This window comes from Callorhinus ursinus, unplaced genomic scaffold (genome assembly GCF_003265705.2).
Source record: "Callorhinus ursinus isolate GAN/ISIS: 27379988/994484 unplaced genomic scaffold, GSC_fseal_2.0 scaffold25, whole genome shotgun sequence".
In the NCBI taxonomy this organism is placed as follows: Eukaryota; Metazoa; Chordata; class Mammalia; order Carnivora; family Otariidae; genus Callorhinus; species Callorhinus ursinus.
The window spans coordinates 16,420,268-16,439,987 of record NW_027397087.1 but is presented as its reverse complement, the minus strand read 5'-3'; the positions used below and the strand labels follow the sequence as shown (position 1 = coordinate 16,439,987).

At 41.6% G+C, this 19,720-nt stretch overlaps 1 protein-coding gene across 5 annotated transcripts in view; it reads left to right on the top strand.

Moving 5' to 3' along the window:
• ATP8B4 (ATPase phospholipid transporting 8B4 (putative)) overlaps positions 1–19,720 on the top strand; it is a 303,343-nt gene that overhangs the window by 20,533 nt on the left and 263,090 nt on the right. For 3 of the 5 annotated variants that reach the window (XM_025883645.2, XM_025883647.2, XM_025883642.2), the window contains exon 2: positions 18,288–18,356. In XM_025883645.2, the coding sequence (XP_025739430.1) occupies positions 18,329–18,356 (28 nt within the window). In that variant the 5' untranslated portion in view covers positions 18,288–18,328. Of the gene's footprint in view, positions 1–263; positions 502–584; positions 710–18,287; positions 18,357–19,720 lie in introns of those variants that run through there. The other 2 variants (XM_025883643.1, XM_025883644.2) reach the window with 2 other exon arrangements.

Sequence of the window (19,720 nt, the reverse complement as noted above, 5' to 3'; positions counted from 1 at the left end):
TTTGGAAAAAGTGTCTTCATTCTTCCTATTTAAATGTTGCTTGAGTGTGCTTAGCTTTCATCCATGAGATAGTAAAACTCTCCTTGCAATGATTTTTTAAAAAAATGCAAATTCCTTCATCTCTGGGAAGAACAGGTGGGAACTCTAAAGATGTTTGCTTACTTTCCTCCTGAAAGTTTGGTAAGCAGAAGTGGTAACTGTGACTCCTTCCGTTTTCTGCTTCCATCCTCCTGAACTCTTGGTTCCCACAGAGGAAGCCATCCTGCTGAAGCCAGCCTCTAGGGAGCTTCCTTTTGTTTTTTCAAGATTAACCAGTTCTGCCGTGGCAGCTGTAGCAGGCAACTCTAGAAGGAGAGACTCTTCTGGGCTTTTGGTATTTTTCCAAGGAGTGTTTTTCTTCCCCAGTTCCTCACTGGTAGTGTAGTTTCTTTCCTCCAAAGCCGCCTTCTTTTTCTGATGAGATGCTGATTCTGATCTGCCATCTAGCAGCTTCCGGTAGCGGTAAGTGGTCAAGAGTGTTTTTCCGGGAGTCGATCTCAGGTTTTCAAGAATGTCCCCTAGAGACCCAGTTTGTTTTCTATGTCATTGCTAGAGCTTTCAGAATAGCCTTGCTTTTCTCATTGTTCTCATGGACATGGTCATGGAATGGGTACCTGTTTGATCTCCCTGAATCCTTCCTTTTGGGAGAGAGGGTTAGGTTCAAGCTGAGGTGAGTCTGTGGGGAGCATTCAAGGGTTGCTGAGACCAAGAGGAGAGTCAGCTCAGGGCTGTCTGGAGCTTTCTGTTTCTCTTTTCTAGGTTGCTCTTTTGTTTTGCTGTTTTAACCTTTTGGTATGGTTGAGGTTTAGCAAACAGTCTTTATTATTCTCTTACTAAAAAATAATTAGAAACTAGTTGGGTTTGAGAAATAGAACATTTTCTTTATTTCCTTTTTCAAATTTTTATTGTTAGCATCATCTATTTTTTTTTTTAAGATTTTATTTGAGAGAGAGAGCACAAGCAGGGGGAGTGGGAGAGGGAGAGGGAGAAGCAGGCTCCCTGCTGAGCTGGGAGGCTGATGTGGGGCTGGATCCCAGGACCCCGGGATTATGACCTGAGCCAAAGGCAGATGCTCAACTGACGGAGCCATCCAGGCACCCAGCATCACCTATTAAATGGCCAATGGGAGTAGCATCGAGGTCCATTTCTTTTTGGCTTGTGGGTATTGGTCACTTCCTTTGGGAGTAGTTGATTTCATTTTTTTCCCCCCTCAGGGGATTTGTATCTAGCCCCTCTATTCAGGTATTGTTTATTTTATGACCAATTCATGCTTTAAACATGAACAGTTTGTTACTAAACTACTCTCTGAGGCTGGAGTGGTTTGTTTTTAGTGCTGAGATTTGTCTGAACTGAGAAATCGATACTTCTAGCTATTTGGTTGATAGATACGAGAGTGTCTCAGGTCCCTGGTTAACAATTAGCTGTTTTGAAAAGAAAGGAAATTGGTGAGAAATTTTAATTGGGGGCTGAAGGCTTATGAGAAAGGAGAGGAGGAAATATAGGACTGTGTGTGGAGTTATCAACATGTGTCCTTGAATGGTCACCTTTGCTCAGGTGTTGTTCTTTGTTAGCCTTTACTGCAAAATGTAAATTCAGAGTGATTTTTTAAAACCTATATTTATCTATCTTCTGCTTTTATATTGTTTCATCATGCATGCATCTTTAAAAATGAGGGATCAAGTAATTTTTTTGTGCCCCTGGAGAATTTTTTTTGTGCACAGGAGGATTTTATTTTGTTCTTACCTGGTAAATTGGAAATTTTCATTTAGTTGGAAAAGACTTAACCTTTTGTTTAAAAGTAGATTAGAAATTGTAGCTCTCCTAAAACTCTTTTTAATGTATGTATGCTAGATGCTTGTATTGCATATACAAGAAATAGATGCTGGTATTTTCAGGATTTCTCACAAAAAGGTGTCCAAGAAAATAGTAACCTCCAAGTGTTCCCCATGCCTAAAATCTTATTTGACTTCTTAGAAATATTAAATATTTTTCAAATATTAACTTCTGATTAAATATTAAATGTAGATATTAAATATATTGGTCATTGCATTTTTTGGAAATGTTTTTTCCTTTCTCTCTCTCCATTTCTTTGGTCAGCTCCAGCTTGTTGAGCACCTACCCGTGTCAGGCTCTACGCTAGATGCCCAGAGGAAGATACCACAGTAGGAAAGCCTGCACGTCTCATTTCAGTATATCCTTGTCTGACCTGTTCTTTGAAGTTGGGTGTTCCCTGGGGCCTCTTCAACCTTTTATTGACTCATCCTCATCGTCTGTCCGCTCCTCACTTCTTTTTATTCTTGTTCTTCCTGAGTGAGATCATTCACTTCCCATGACTTCAATGCTTGCATCTATGCTGATGATTCCAAGTCTAAAAATACGTCTTTTCTCTTTCGTGCTGAGGATATTTTCAACTATCAAGAGAAATTTCAAGACTAATGTGTTCAAACTAAATTTATTATTCTCCCATCCCAGTTCCTGCCCTTCTGCTTTCTCTTCCTTCTCCCTTTCTTGCTGTACTTGTCATTTTAGTTCATGGTACCTCTGTGTCCTCATTGTCCTGAGCCAAAAACCTAGAAGTCACCCTAGATTCCTCCTTGTCCTGCACCCCAGCATGTGGACCATTTATAAACTGTCAATTCAACTGCAGAAACATTTCTAGAATCTAGCTTCACTTGCCTGTTGTCATTGCCCCCCCCCCCCCCCGTCTCTTTCCATGCCAGGCCATGCTGTGAGAGTAATCTTCCTAAAAGCGCTGATATCATGTGCTTGCATAGAGAGACACAGAGTGCAATGACAGTGGACAAGGGGGGCTGGATTCTAACCATATCCTTCTCTGAGAGACCTCTTCCACCTTCCCATTACCTGCAGGGTTAACCATGGGTCTTGAACACAGCCCTGCCCCATGTCACCTTTATCTATCAAATGGGGATAATGATAGTCCTCTCTCATAGAATTTTGGTGAGGATTAAATGAGATGATACATGTCAAGTACTTAGCACAAGGCCAAGTATCCAGTGAATGGTAGTGATGATGATAACAATGATGAAGATGATCACTTCTTTCAGAATCCATCTCTAATCTACCTTGCCAGCTCCATGCCCCCTATAATCTTGTTGCCATGACTGTCACTGCTCCCCAAACCTTTCCTTCCCTTTCACAACACTTGGTCTTTCCACAAGCTGTTCCTTTTGTCTGTCCTTACCTCATTTTATGAGCCAACTCTTTTTTCCTTTTCAAAAGGATTCAACTCAGAATCACTGTCTGTGACATCTTAGCTGACTCTGCAAAGCAGGCTTGGTGACTCCCTTCCCTCTGCCTCCATTGTGCTCAGTCCTTGCTTCCATGATAGCCATTCAAATGATCTATGTATTTGTTTTTATCTTTCCCAGACTACAGGCTTTTGAGTGACAGAGTTAGGACTTAATGATACTTACCTCCCTCGACCCAGCCCAGGTTTGACATAGAATAGGCACCCAGTTGGGGCAAGTGGGTGTCTCAGTCAGTTAAGAGTCTGACTCTTGGTTTTGGCTCAGGTCATGATCTCAGGGTCGTGAGAATGAGCCCTGCATCGGGCTCCGCACTCAGGACACTGAGTCTGCTTGAGATTATCTACAGCCTGCCCCCGCCTTCCCCCCGCTGCCTCACTCACATTCTCTCCCTCTCAATAAATAAATAAATAAAATCTTAAAAAAACAATAGGTACCCAATAAGTGTTTGATTGAGAGCCATCCCTACTGATGTTCAAAATTGACAGGTTTTTGTTTTGTTTTGTTTTTTTTTAAAGATTTGTTTATTTGACAGAGTGTGCACAAGCAGGGGCAACAAGGAGAGGGAAAAGCAGGCTCCCCGCTGAGCAGGGAGCTTGATGCGGGGCTCGATCCCATGGTCCTGGGATCACTACCTGAGCTGAAGACAGACACCCAACTGACTGAGCCACCCAGGCATCCCTGACAGGAGGGTTTTTTTTTACTTGTGGAGAGTTAAACATATATTTAAAAAAAATAGCTTTTCTTTATTGAGTCCTAACTTTGTCACTGGAGGCACTGTGCTAATTTCTTTGTAGGCATGCCTAATGATCCTGTGGGTTACTCTAATTGTCCCTGTTTACAGATGAGAAACCCAGGGCTTAGAAGAGAGGGAACTTGGCTGGAGGTTACAGAGCTGGCAGGACCAAGCCCAGCTGCCTGACTCACGAAATGGTGGAGGAAAAGGGAAGTGAGAGGGAAGGAAGATGCCTAAGCCAGGGGAGGCATGTTTGGGAGAGAAAGGCAGCATGAGGGCAAAAGTGCACTAGAGAGGCAGCAAGAGTAGGCCAGGAAACAGAGAAAGAGAAAAAGAAATGAGAGCAAGGATAAAAGTGAGCAGGGGGTAAACAAGAGGAGGAAGGGAAACGGTTCCCACCACTTCAGAATCTTGTGGCTGGGTAACAGCTGCATGCCTAACAGAATATAAACAGACTGCAGTGTTGACATGACAACTGACAACAAAATCAATCTAATATACATTATATGGGAAATAGAATAATTTATTGTTAATGGTAATTATATCTAATTGCTAAGCAATTTATAAATTTGGCTGTACAATGATCACTTACACACACACACACACACACACACACACACACAGGCTTAAATTATGTTCACTTCTACTTTTGTCCATTATGGACAATCGACAAGTGCTATGGCTGTTGGCAGCTGTTACTGACAAGTATGATTAAAACACTATCTACACCTCTTACCCACACATCACATTCAACGCTGCACACGTGCAGGACAGAAGCTCGGTCATTCCTTCCAAGGCTAAGATTTCCCCGCTGCACCAGCATGTCTTTCCTGGGTCTTATTGTTGTGCTTCAGCCTCACCTCCCCATCCCTCAGGGGCCTGGCACTGAGGGTGCCAGGGAATATTCTTGGGCCTGTAGGCAGGGTTGCCAACAGATAGGACCACAAGGTCATCTTGTCCAGGGGTGGGAGGACTTATCCGGGCTTTGCTTTTTTTGCCTTTGGGAACCTGGAGCCAGAGGAAGAAAAGGGAAAAGGGTAGGACCAGAGAAGATGGAGGGCAGAGAGAAGGGGCTGGGTCCCTAATCCTGCCCTCCAGCTTCCCATCCTTAGATGCCACTATTGCTCAGGCAGGCAGGCTTTTCAAGGTTTACCTAGACCCACCCTGGTGCTGCCCACCCCCCGCATCAGCCCCCGTCCCTTCCATTCTTGGTGGGGTTAGTCCTCAGAGACAGGGTGACTTGGGTTAGGAAGCAAGTGCCTGAGTGAAAAACATGAAGGACCGTTAAGAAAACAGGGAAGGGAACCTGGGAAATTGAAAGAGGAAAAAAGGGAGGGAGTAGAAGAAAAGATAAATGGGAGGAGGGAAGGGAACATATTTTTATGGAATGAACCATATATATACATGTATATTTACCCTTACAGCAACTCTAGGAGGAAGGCATTGTTGTCCCTATTTTACAAATTTGAAGATTGAGCCTTAGGAAGGGGAAGTGACTTGGCCAAAGTAACACTAGATAGAAAGTAGCTGAGCTGGGATTGGAATCCTATTATCCTAAAAGTGTCTCCTTTATACGTACAGTGTTTCCAAAGAAGAAGAGAAAGCAGAGTTGGGGAATGAGGAAGGAAAGCAGAGCAGAACCAGAGAGTGGAGAAGAGGATGGGAAGTCGTCCCAATGGGTGGGGTCTGGGGTTGGGCTTACTGAAACCGTAGGGATCCTTTCCCCTTTGGCCCATCTTGTCCCTGAGAACTGGAGAGAACCCACTGCTCAAAGGGAGTAGAGGATCCCCCCACGGGGGCACCCTGGTTCCTCCCTAGACTCTGATTTGAAGACAGGCAGGAATGAGCTCACCTGGGCAGCACTCTGGGCAAGTAAGGAGAAGCTGCCAGGAATCTGCCCCATGTTGCTCTCCTGGCTTCCACTGCTCCTGTCCTTTCCTTAACTGCCTTGGCTCCTTTCTTGCCCCTTTCTTCTCTGATCTCCTCCAATTCCTTTGCCTTTCTGTCACTCTGCCTCCTATTTTCAGTCTTTCTCTTTCCACTGTTTTCCCTCCCCTCAGTTTATCCCCAGGGCTGTGCCCCACCACAAACACATCTCCTCTTTAAAGTTTCATTATCCCTTCACACTTATCTCCTTTGTTTTATTGTAGAATGTCTTGAAGGAAGTTAGAATCACTGTCCTCATTTAATCCTAATGTTTATGTAGATACTTTGACAGAGTTCAGAAGGCTGCCTTCAAGATAACTAATGAGGCTTTTCATCATGTGCCCCCATCCCCAACAGCCCATCCAGTATATTTGCCTGGATATTTTGCCCTGGATTCTGTAATGAATTAGTGGAAAAAGTAGGAATCCAAGGTTAGCCTGTTTGGCTCCAAAGGACAAGCTTCCATCCACCACATCCTGCTGCCCTTTGAGCAGGTCAGCGGGCTGGCTGTTCCCTCGGAGGCCTCTTGGTGAATTTACTGCATCTAGAATGGGTTGTTTATCCTGTAGATTTTGGACTATAATTCAACAGCATTCTAAAAACAGATTTATCTTTCTGAGTTAGACTACTCTTAGCTCAGGAGACTGGTAATATAAAATAAGAATGACAATTTATTAATTTAAAATGTGAAATATAACTGTCAGGAGGACCAGAATGTTCACTTCAGCAGGCATGACTAGTGCACTGTTTCCCTATAGACAGACTTCTGTGGGAAAGTAAGTTATTATCAGCAGGTTGCTTGGTGATCATGGAATTCGAGCAGGGGAAATTAACTATAATAACTTGATTGTTGAATGGCCTCAGTCATTAAAGGGAATCTCCATTTTAATCATTTGTTTAAAATGTTGAGTCACCTGCACTCAGGTGTACCCATTTCTATAAGTAGAGACCTTGTGAAATCATATTATGGACAGGATGCTCTCTGCTGCATATAGCTGCTTAAGTAGCATTTCTAACTTCGATGTCTTGTCATCACCCTCAGTCTCTAGGTGTCTGAAACTATCTCCTTATTTTCCTTGAACAAACTAGAGTCTTCCTTTGACTTTGTCATATTTTCCATTAGAAGAATTATCTTTTGTAACCAAGATTCAAAACCCGAACTGGAAATGTAAAAAAAAAAAAATCTTATGGAAGCATAACTTTCAATCTTTTCAAAAAAATCACTCATTGCCTTTAAAAATGAATTAATATACATAAAAGCCTTTCACTATTAGCCATTAGCTACTCCTTTCTCTCTTCGTCTTTTTCCATACCTCTTTTTTTTTTAAAAAAATATTTATTTATTAGAGCTCATGAGCAGGGGGAAAGGTAGATGGAGAGGGAGAGGCAGACTCCCCCGCTGAGCATTGAGCCCGATGCGGGACTCAATCCCAGGACCCTGGGATCATGACCTGAGCTGAAGGAAAACGCTTAACTGACTGAGCCCCCCCAGGCACCACTATACCTCTTTTTCTTATTACATCCTGCCCCCGCCCCCTCTGGCCGGCCATGACTTTCACACAAGGAAACCACCATTTTAATCCCTTATATAAGAAGAAACCAAGAATTTTTAAATAAGACCTACCAGCAGTTTTCGTTTTTCTATTTCCTCTCCTTTGGGGTGATATCAAAAACAAGGAATGTGTTCATATAGATACTTTTGCTTCAGCATTTGGAAATGGTTGAATTTCAGAATCAGAAGTTCCTACTTCTAGAGCTAGATTTCACATTAGCAAACCTTTTCTCCCACCTGATTTGTCTACTCTGTTTCCTTAGACCTTAACTGAAAGTTCAACAAAAGATGACTTTTCTTTACTCCGACATCTTTTAGAATTAGAGTGTCAGCTGGGGTATTTTGGTGAGTTGATAAATGTCCAAGAATGAAAGCACTAAATTTCACTTCCTAAAAGTTAAACTAGAATCTGCTACATTAGTGTGAATCCTCTGTTAAGTATGCCTGGACTTGCTGCTGTTACAAGGAAAATACTAGATTGGAGGAAACACAGGCCTGAAGGTCACTTAATTTTTTGTTATAACTTCATGTCTCAGGGAGTGAAAACACTTGAATAGGATCATTAATAAGAAAAAACTTTCATATGTCTTGTAGAAATATTAATTTATACAATTGTGATCATTTTCACTCTGGATTAATTATAAAGTGGTAAAGATTTTCTACAAGAGTCAAAACAGCTAAAATTCATAAAATGAATTTATTCAGTATCTTTAAAATAAAAAAAGGCTTTGAACACATTTTGGAAGATGGTATTAGGGAAATTAAAAACATGAAATAGCTATATGACTTAGAGATCATTTTAGGAAGGATATGGTATTGCTTTATGTTTGTTTGCCTAGGAGCTGTTAAAATGAGAAGTGCTTGCAGAAGTATCTAAAATAATAGGGAAGGGGTGATATCATGGATATATATGTTTTGGTTACATTTATATAATCATCTTTTTTTTTTAAGATTTTATTTATTTATTTGACAGAGAGACACAGCAAGAGCAGGAACACAAGCAGGGGGAGTGGGAGAGGGAGAAGCAGGGTTCCTGCTGAGCAGGGAGCCCAATGTGGGACTCGATCCCAGGACCCTGGGATCATGACCTGAGCCGAAGGCAGACGCTTAACGACTGAGCCACCCAGGCGCCCTATATTCATCTTTTGAACTGGTTATTTGTTAGTACTAATCCATCAAAGCAATGTCTCAAACCATTAAGAAGAAAGAATAAGTTGGCCAGTGGCCAGTACCCTTATTAAGTTCCTGAGAGATTGAATTTCTTTCCTCTGCCTACATTCTAATTGCCACCTGTCAGGGTGTAGAGTCCTTTTTGCCCTCTTGCTTAAAGAATCATTCTTCCTTTCACCTGCTCCTGGGACTCTGAGCCCATGAAAACACAACATGTTGACTTAGTCTCAGGAGAGAACTTTAAGGCCCTAACGAGTTGGGTTAGAACTTGTGGATGAGCCTTAACTGTCTGGCCAGATGGGGCCACCAGAACCAGATGTCATTGTCACTGAATCCATTCATCCTTCTCCCTGCTCCCATTTTGTATCTGTTGTGACTGTTTTTTTTTTTAGAACAAAGATGGTCCTTGGATGAAAACACACTTTTATCCATATTATTTCTTTTTAATTTATTTTATTATTTTATTATTTTTAAAGACTTTATTTGAGAGGGAGAGAGAGCGTGCACATGGAGAGCGAGCACAAGTGGGGGGAGGGGCAGAGGGAGAAGCAGGCCCCCCGCTGAGCAGGGAGCCCTGTGCAGGGCTTGTTTCCAGGACCCTGGGATCATGACCTGAGCCGAAGGCAGACACTACCGACTGAGCCACCCAGGCGCCCCTATCCTTATTTCTTGCAGGAAGGCCTTACCTCAAAAAAAATCTTTCAGTGCATCTTGTCTTAATTTAATTTAATTTAATTTATTATTTTTTTTATTAAATAGCTACTTTTTTTATTAAATAGCCTCCTTTTGTTCTCCTCCAGGCTTTGCAAATTTCTCTCTTCTTTCTGTTGCTCTTCAGTTTGCCTGCCACACTCTTCCTATTGCTAAGCAAATATTCATCCTTGAGGTTTTTCCTAGGCTGGAGATGGGGGAGTATAAAAGAGGATGGGAATGGGCCAGAAGGAGGGAGTAGATGAGAAAGTCATGGTGGCCCCCAGCTTGGGAAGATCTAAGACATTCTGACATGTGGGGTTGGATCCTGGGAAGGGATAGTTGCTAAAAGGGAAGTGGCTTTACACTTATTGTGGTGAGCATTGAGTAATGTATAGAATGTCAAATCCATATGTGGTACACCTGAAGCTAATATAACATTGTATGTTAATTACACTTCAATACAGGGGCGCTTGGGTGACTCAGTCGGTTGAGTGTCTGACTCTTGATTTTGGCTCAGGTCATGATCTCAGGGTCATGGGATCATGTTGGGCTCTGCACTCACTCTCTTTCTCTCAAATAAATAAATCTTTAATTATACTTCAATACAAAAAATTTTTAAAAAGGGAAGTTCCTTTTAATGTCTGAAAGCCCTTGGTCCTTTCCTAAATGAAATTAAAGACCTCATTCATTCTTTCATTTAGCAAATATTTATTGAGGATTACTATATGCCAGTCATGCATTAGATACTAGAGATATAGCTGTGGACCAGACAGATGAGATCCCTGCCCTACTGGAGTTTGTAGACATTTAATGAGGACACAGCCAATATAACGTAATAGGCAAATATGTTCTGGAGTGATAGGGGCTCTCGTGGGAAGTTCTGGATTATATGAGAGCACATACAGGTGCCCCTAGCTCTGATTTGGGGGACCGGAGAGGCCTTGTAGAGGAAGCGATATATGAATTGATATTGGAAATATAAGTAGGAGTTAGGTTAAGGGGTTGGATGAGTTAGGTGGTTATAGGCAGAGGGAAGAGCATGTGTTGGGCTCCCAGATGGAAAGAAGCTGAGCTGAGTATTTCTGGAGTATAGACACGATGGGGTACAAGGAGGAGTGGGGGCAGTGAGGAGAGTGATGGGAAATCAGGCTAGAAAAATGAACAGGGACCAGGTTGTGGAGGGTCCAAGGAGTCATGTTAGAATTTGATCTTTTTTTTCTAAGGCCAATGGGAAGTGATTGGAGGGTTTTCATCAGGGGTGTGACCGGATGCCATTTACCTTTTGTAAAGATGACTCTGCTTCAGGGTGGACCCTAGTGTATAGGTGGCTAAGGCAGGAGCAGAGAAACCTGTTATGAGCAATGCAGGGAAAAGCAATCACTCATCAGCAGGCATTCCTAGAGGCAAGCAGATGCCTGGGGCTGTGGTGGTGGTGGGGGGACTCATCTTGGGCAGCACAGTTGGTAGAAGATATTGGGGGGAGAAACAGAATAGTTAGTAATAATTAAAATAAATAATTAAAAAATAAAATAATATTTAAGGACTTATTCCTGCTTCTAGCAGCACCTGGCAGCATTTCCCCCACTTGCTTGTGAAGATTCATCATTTTTAGTATCCTGTTCCTAGACAAGCAGTGGGTGTCACCAGGTGTCAGTGGTCCTGTTTGTCAGGCACATTCGGGAGTAGCTGTGCCCTCAGCAGGTTGCTGCTTTTCTTGGGGGTGGCAGAAGGAACTCATGGATCTGGGGCCACCACAGGGAGAAATAGTGATGGTTTCAGGCTTTTTAGATTGAGAGATTTGTAGCGGAGCAGTGGCTGTTGATGAATTTCCTCTACATCCTCTTTTCTTGGAACTACTAAACCATAAGCATTGACTGTTCCTCTCCTCTGGTCTCTGTATGACGGACTAACTTTTTCTTTATGTGCATCCTGCCACAGCACTTCTTTGAGCAGGAAGCGAATAAGTCATTTCTCTTTCAAACTGAAAGAACTTGTATTCAGTACCTTTGCCTACCCTGTCATGTGTTTGCAAAGGTTCCGGAGTTCATTCCTACAGTCGTTCAGGTTCTAAATGTTTGAAATCATTTGTTTGCTCCTTTCTTTTTTTTTTTTTTTTAAAGATTTTATTTATTTATTTGACAGAGAGAGACATAGCGAGAGCAGGAACACAAGTAGGGGGAGTGGGAGAGGGAGAAGCAGGCTTCCCGTGGAGCAGGGAGCCCGATGTGGGGCTCGATCCCAGGACCCTGAGATCATGACCTGAGCCGAAGGCAGATGCTTAACGACTGAGCCACCCAGGCGCCCTGTTTGCTCCTTTCTTTATTCTCAATCTTCTAATAGAGTTTACCATAATTAGATCATAGGTAGGGAAAAATGGAAAGGCAATAATGACATTACTCGGGCTTTTCAGGTAGCTACCTGGAGAAGACTATACACAGAATGAACTGAGGAAGATTTTTGCAGTGTGAGCCTGGCTAGCCAATAATTTCCTCTCACATGTAGCTCCTGTAATTTAGCAGTGGTTCCCAGTGCTAGCTCTGGAAAGGAATTATCTAATGACACTTGATAAAAAGCAGATGCTGTAGCTTCATCCCTGATATATTCTGATTCACAGGGTTTGGAATACATTAGAAAATTGGGCTCAATTTTAATGCCAAATTGAATGGCACACTTGGGCTTATCTTATGTTGTTTCACATAGCATATAATACAAATAGATTACTTTTGTGTAGAATTATTCTTTTTTTTTTAATTGTGTTATGTTAATCACCATACCTTACATCATTAGTTTGTGATGTAATGTTCCATGATTCATGGTTTGCGTATAACACCCAGTGCTCCATGCAGTATGTGCCCTCTTTAATACCCATCACCAGGATAACCCATCCCTCCACCTCCCTCCCCTCTAGAACCCTCAGTTTGTTTCTCAGAGTCCACAGTCTCTCATGGTTCGTCTCTCCCTCCGACTCCCCCCCTTCATTTTTCCCTTCCTGATATCTTCTTCTTTTTTTTTCTTTTTAACATATAATGTGTTATTTGTTTCAGAGGTACAGGTCTGTGATTCAACAGTCTTACACAGTTCACAGTGCTCCACATAGCACATACCCTCCCCAGTGTCTATCATCCAGCCACCCCATCTCTCCCACCCCCCACCACTCCAGCAACACTCAGTTTGTTTCCTGAGATTAAGAATTCCTCATATCAGTGAGATCATATGATTATGTCTTTCTCTGATTGACTTATTTCGCTCAGCATAATACCCTCCAGTTCCATCCACGTTGTTGGAAATGGCAAGATCTCATTCCTTTTGATGGTTGTGTAATATTCCATTGTATATATACCACATCTTCTTTATCCATTCATCTGTCGATGGACATCTTGGCTCTTTCCACAGTTTGGCTATTGTGGACATTGCTGCTATAAACATCGGGGTGCACGTACCCCTTCGGATCCCTACATTTGTATCTTTGGGGTAAATACCCAGTAGTGCAATTGCTGGGTCTTAGGGTAGCTCTATTTTCAACTGTTTGAGGAACCTCCATACTGTTTTCCAGAGTGGTTGCCCCAGCTTGCATTCCCACCAACAGTGTAGGAGGGTTCCCCTTTCTCCGCATCCCTGCCAACATCTGTCGTTTCTTGACTTGTTAATTTTAGCCATTCTGACGGGTGTGAGGTGGTATCTCATTGAGGTTTTGATTTAGATTTCCCTGATGCCGAGTGATGTTGAGCACTTTTTCATGTGCCTGTCGGCCGTTTGGATGTCTTCTTTGGAAAAACGTCTGTTCATGTCTTCTGCCCATTTCTTGATTGGATTATTTGTTCTTTGGGTGTTGAGTTTGATAGGTTCTTTATAGATTTTGGATACTAGCCCTTTATCTGATATGTCATTTGCAAATATCTTCTCCCATTCTGTCGGTTGTCTTTTGTTTTTTTTTTTTGACTGTTTCTTTTGCTGTGCAAAAGCTTTTTATCTTGATGAAGTCCCAATAGATCATTTTTGCCCTCGCTTCTCTTGTCTTTGGCGATGTTTCTAGGAAGAAGTTGCTGTGGCTGAGGTCGAAGAGGTTACTTCCTGTGCTCTCCTTTAGGATTTTGATGGACTCCTGTCTCACATTTAGGTCTTTCAACCATTTGGAGACTATTTTTGTGTGTGGTGTGAGGAAATGGTCCAGTTTCATTCTTCTGCATGTGGCTGTCCAATTTTCCCAACACCATTTGTTGAAGAGACTGTCTTTTTTCCATTGGACAGTCTTTCCTGCTTTGTCAAAGATGAGTTGACCATAGAGTTGAGGGTCCATTTCTGCACTCTCTATTCTGTTCCATTAATCTATGTGTCTGTTTTTGTGCCAGTACCATACTGTCTTGTTGATTGCAGCTTTGTAATAGAGCTTGAAGTCTGGAATTGTGATGCCACCAGCTTTGATTTGCTTTTTCAACATTCCTCTGGCTATTTGGGGTCTTTTCTGTTTCCATACGAATTTTAGGATTATTTGTTCCATTTCCTTGAAAAAAGTGGATGGTATTTTGTTGGGGATTTCATTGAATGTGTAGATTGCTTTAGGTAGCATTGACATCTTCACAATATCTGTTCTTCCAACCCATGAGCATGGGACGTTTTTCCATTTCTTTGTGTCTTCCTCAATTTCTTTCATGGGTAATTTATAGTTTCTGAGTACAGATCCTTTGCCTCTTTGGTTAGATTTATTCCTAGGTATCTTACGGTTTTGGGTACAATTGTAAATGAGATTGAATCCTTAATTTCTCTTTCTTCTGTCTTGTTGTTGATGTATAGGAATGCCACTGATTTCTGTGCATTGATTTTATATCCTGCCACTTTACTGAATTCCTGTCTGAGTTCTAGCAGTTTTGGGGTGGAGTCTTTTGGGTTTTCCACATAAAGTATCATATCTGCAAAGAGTGAGAGTTTGACTTCTTTGCCGATTTGGATGCCTTTGATTTCTTTTTGTTGTCTGATTGCTGTGGCTAGGACTTCTAATACTATGTTGAATAGCAGTGGTGATAGTGGACATCCCTGCCGTGTTCCTGACCTTAGGGGGCAAGCTCTCAGTTTTTCCCCATTGAGAATGATATTTGCTGTGAGTTTTTCATAGATAGCTTTTATGATATCGAGGTATGTACCCTCTATCCTTATACTCTGAAGAGTTTTGATCAAGAAAGGATGCTGTACTTTGTCAAATGCTTTTTCTGCATCTATTGAGAGGATCATGGTTCTTGTTCTTTCTTTTCTCAATGTACTGTATCACAATGATTGATTTGCAGATGTTGAACCAACCTTGCAGCCCAAGGATAAATTCCACTTGGTCGTGGTGAATAATCCTTTTAATGTACTGTTGGATACTGTTGGCTATTATTTTGGTGAGAATTTTTACATCCATATTCATCAAGGATATTGGTCAGTAAATCTCCTTTTTGATGGGGTCTTTGTCTGGTTTGGGGATCAAGGTAATGGTGGCCTCATAAAATGAGTTTGGAAGTTTTCCTTCCATTTCTATTTTTTGAAACAGTTTCAGAAGAATAGGTATTAATTCTTCTTTGTTTGGTAGAATTCCCCTGGGAAGCCATCTGGCCCTGGGCTCTTGCTTGTTGGGAGATTTTTGATGACTGCTTCAATTTCCTTAGTGGTTATAGATCTGTTCAGGTTTTCTATTTCTTCCTGGTTCAGTTTTTGGTAGTTGATACATCTCTAGGAATGCATCCATTTCTTCCAGGTTATCTAATTTGCTGGCATATACTTGCTCATAATACGTTCTTATAATTGTTTGTATTTCTTGGGTGTTGGTTGTGATCTCTCCTCTTTCATTCATGATTTTGTTGATTTGGGTCATTTCTCTTTTCTTTTTGATAAGTCTGGCCAGGGTTTATCAATCTTGTTAATTCTTTCAAAGAACCAGCTCCTTGTTTCGTTGATCTGTTCTTTTGGTTTCTATTTCATTGATTTCTGCTCTGATCTTTATTATTTCTCTTCTCCTGCTGGGTTTAGGCTTTATTTTTATTTTTTAAAAATATTTTATTTATTTATTTATTTGACAGAGAGAGACACAGAGAGAGAGGGAACACAAGCAGGGGGAGTGGGAGAGGGAGAAGCAGGCCTTCCGCCGAGCGGGGAGCCCAATGTCGGGCTTGATCCCAGGACCCTGGGATCATGACCCGAGCCAAAGGCAGACGCTTAACAACTGAGCCACCCAGGCGCCCCTAGGCTTTATTTGTTGTTCTTTCTCCAGCTCCTTTAGGTGTAGTGTTAGGTTGTATATCTGAGACCTTTCTTGTTTATTGAGAAAGGCTTGTATTGTTATATACTTTCCTATTAGGACTGCCTTGCTGCATCCCAAAGATTTTGAACAGTTGTGTTTTCATTTTCATTTTTTTCATGAATTTTTTAAATTCTTCTTTAATTTCCTGGTTGACCCATTCATTCTTTAGTAGGATGCTCTTTAGCCTCCATGTATTTGAGTTCTTTCCAACTTTCCTCTTGTGACTGAGTTCCAGTTTCAAAGCACTGTGGTCTGAAAATATGCAAGGAATGATCCCAATCTCTTGGTACCAGTTGAGACCTGATTTGTGACCTAGGATGTGATCTATTCTGGAGAATGTTCCATGGGCACTAGAGAAGAATGTGTATTCTGTTGCTTTGGGATGGAATGTTCTGAATACGTCTGTGAAGTCCATTTGGTCCAGTGTGTCATTTAAAGTCTTTATTTCTGTGGTGCCTTAGCTCAGTCGCTAAGCATCTGCCTTCAGCTCAGGTCGTGATCTCAGGGTCCTGGGATCGAGTCCCACATCAGGTTCCCTGCTCTGCTGGAAGTCTGCTGCCTCCTCTCCCACTCCCCCTGCTTGTGTTCCTGATCTCGCTATCTCTCTCTCTCTGTCAAATAAATAAATAAATCTTTAAAAAAAAGTATTTCCTTGTTGATCTTTTGCTTAGATGATCTGTCCATTTCAGTGAGGGGGGTGTTAAAGTCCCCCACTATTGTTGTATTGTTGTTGATGTGTTTCTTTGCTTTTATTAATTACCTTATATAATTGGCTGCTCCCATGTTAGGGGCATAGATATTTACAATTGTAAGATCTTGTTGGATAGACCCTTTAAGTAGGATATAGTGTCCTTCCTCAACTCATTATAGTCTTTGTTTTAAAATGTAATTTGTCTGATATAAGGATTGCCACCCCAGCTTTCTTTTGGTGTCCATTAGCATGGTAAATGGTTTTCCACCCCCTCACTTTCATTCTGGGGGTGTCTTTGAGTCTAAAATGAGTCTCTTGCAGACAGCATATCGATGGGTCTTGTTTTTTAATCCAATCTGATAGCCTGTGTCTTTTGATTGGGGCATTGAGCCCATTTACATTCAGGGTAACTATTGAAAGATATGAATTTTGTGCCATTGTATTGCCTGTAAGGTGACTGTTACTGTATATTGTCTGTGTTCCTTTCTGGTCTATGTTACTTTTAGGCTTTCTCTTTGCTTAGAGGACCCCTTTCGATATTTCTTGGAGGGCTGGTTTTGTGTTTGCAAATTCCTTTAGTTTTTGTTTGTCCTGGAAGCTTTTTATGTCCTATTTTCAGTGAAAGCCTCGCTGGATATAGTATTCTTGGCTGCATATTTTTCTCATTTATTGCTCTGAATATATCATGCCAGTCCTTTCTGGCCTGCCAGGTCTGTGTGGATAGGTTTGTTGCCAGTCTAATGTTTCTACCATTGTAGGTTACATATCTCTTCTCCCGAGCTGCTTTCAGGATTTTCTCTTTGTCTCTGAGACTCGTAAGTTTTACTATTAGATGTCAGGGTGTTTACCTATTATTGATTTTGAGAGGGGTTCTCTGTGCCTCCTGGATTTTGATGCCTGTTTCCTTCCCCAAATTAGGGAAGTCTCTGCTATTATTTGCTTCAATATTCCTTGCCCCTCTCTCTCTTTCTTCTTCTTCTGGGATCCCCATTATTCTAATCTTGTTTTGTCTTTTGTATCACTTATCTCCCATCTCCCCGGTCTCTGGCCACACTCCGTGCTCATCCGGCCTGTGACTGAGCGTTTCTCTCTCTGGCACCCGACTCCGTGTGGAGTCTCCAAACCCAGCAGATCCCTGCGGTGTGCTCTTGTGCCACTCCTCCCGGGGAAGGAAGGGGAGTCTCCCCAGATCTGCCACTTGTTGGGTCCCTGCTGGAGGAGCAGTGGCCCGACTGGGCCGCGGATCACAGTTTATGGCAACCCCGAGCTGAGAGCCCGCGCCTCGGCTCCGTCTCTGCAGCTGGCTTCCCCGCTCCGATACCTGGGAGCTCTGCCGCACTCAGGCACCCCTGGTGTTTCTGTGACCCCGAGGGTCCTGAGACCACACTGTCCCGCGAGGGTTCCACCTCCCGCTTAGCCACTGGAGAAACATCCTTCAGCCAAGCAGGCTTCTAAAAGTTCCGATTTTTGTGCTCCGCGGCTCTATCACTTGCCAGAAACCCCTGATGGAGGCCCCCTCCCTCGCCGTCTATCCTCCCGAATATCGCCTCGGATTCACTTCTCCGCATGTCCTACCTTCCAGAAAGTGGTCGCTTTTTTGTTCAGACAGTTGCTGCTATTCTTTTCTTTGATCTCCTTGGGCACTGAGAAAGATAAACAGGATAATCCAAAAGACTCCTATGCAGTCACAGGAACCTGGAGCCTTCATCACGAAAACCCCACCATCACACGCCTCGATCTCTGGCCAAGCAACCACTGCCTGTGTAGAATTATTCTTATCTAGTTAGATTTAAACCTGATAAATGGAATCTGTTATTCATTATTGTGCCAATGATTCCTAGTCATCTAGATTTGACTAGAAAGAAAGTTAAAAGGTGGAAATTTATGGTTAGTGAGCATTTTAAAAATGCTGATGTTGTGTACTTTTCTTGTTTTCTACGTAGGCCAACTGTTGAAACCTGGTGAAACATAATCAGGTACAATAATGTTCTGCAGTAAAAAGAAATCGCTTGGTAAGTACTGAGCTCTTCAGATGACATAAAGTGAAGCTGACTTAATTTTTATTTTACTTTTTAAAATTTCACTTCATTTTATTTGTGGAGGTGTAATTTATATACAAAAACCACATCAGTCTTAAGTGTTCAGTTTGATGAGTTTGGACAGTTGTATACATCTGTCTAATTACCATCCCAAAACAAGATACAAAAATTTCTACCACCCCAGAAAGTTTCCTTGTGCCCTTTAAAAAATTATTTTTGATTGAAGTGTAGTTGAAATACAATATTATATTTCAGCTGTATAACATAGTGATTTGATATTTATATACATTATGAAACGTTCATCACAAGTATAATTACCATCTGTCATCATGCAGAGTTATTATATTACTAGTTGTATTCTCTACGCAATACTTTACATTCTTGTGACATCTTTTATAACTGGAAGTTTGTACTTTTTAATCCTCTTCACCTATTTTGCCCATCTCCTCACCCTCTTCCATCTGGCAACCACCCGTTTGTTCTCTGTATTTATGAGTCTGTTTCTATTTTGCTTTGTTTATTCATTTGTTTTTTATGTTCCACATATAAGTAAAATCATATGGTATTTGTCTTTCTCTGACTTATTTCACTAAACTTATTACCCTCTAGGTCCACTCATGTTGTCACAAATGACAAGATTTCATTCTTTCTAATGGCTGAATAGTATTCCTGTGTGTGTGTGTTTGTGTAGAATATCTTTATCCATTCATATATTGGGGGACACTTAGGTTGCTTCCACCTTGGCTATTATGAATAATAGTGCAATAAACATAGGTGTGCATCTTTCTTTTTGAATTAGGGTTTTTGTTTTCTGGGGATAAATAACCAGAGGTGGAATTGCTGGATTGTGTGGTATTTTTATTTTTAATCTTTTGGGAAACCTCTATACTGTTTTTCATAGTGGTTGTACCAATTTACTTTCCCACAAACAGTGCATGAGAGTTCCCTTTTCTCCATATCTTCACCAACACTTCTTATTTCTTTTCTTTTTGATTCTTTTCTGACAGTTGTGAGGTGATATCTCATTGTGGTTTTGATTTGCATTTCCCTGATGCTTAGTGATATTGAGCATCTTGTCATGTGTCTTTTGGCCATCTGTATATCTTCTTTGGAACAATGTCTCCAGGTCCTTTGCCCATTTTTAATCCGATTTTTAAAATCTTGAGTTGTATGAATTCTTTACATTAACCCCTTACCAGATAAATCATTTACAAATATCTTCTCCCATTCAGTAGGTTGTCTTTTTTTTTTTTTTAAGGTTTTAAAATTTATTTTAGAGTGAGCAGTGGGGAGGGGGAGAGGGAGAAGGAGAGAGAAACTTTAGCAGAATCTACACT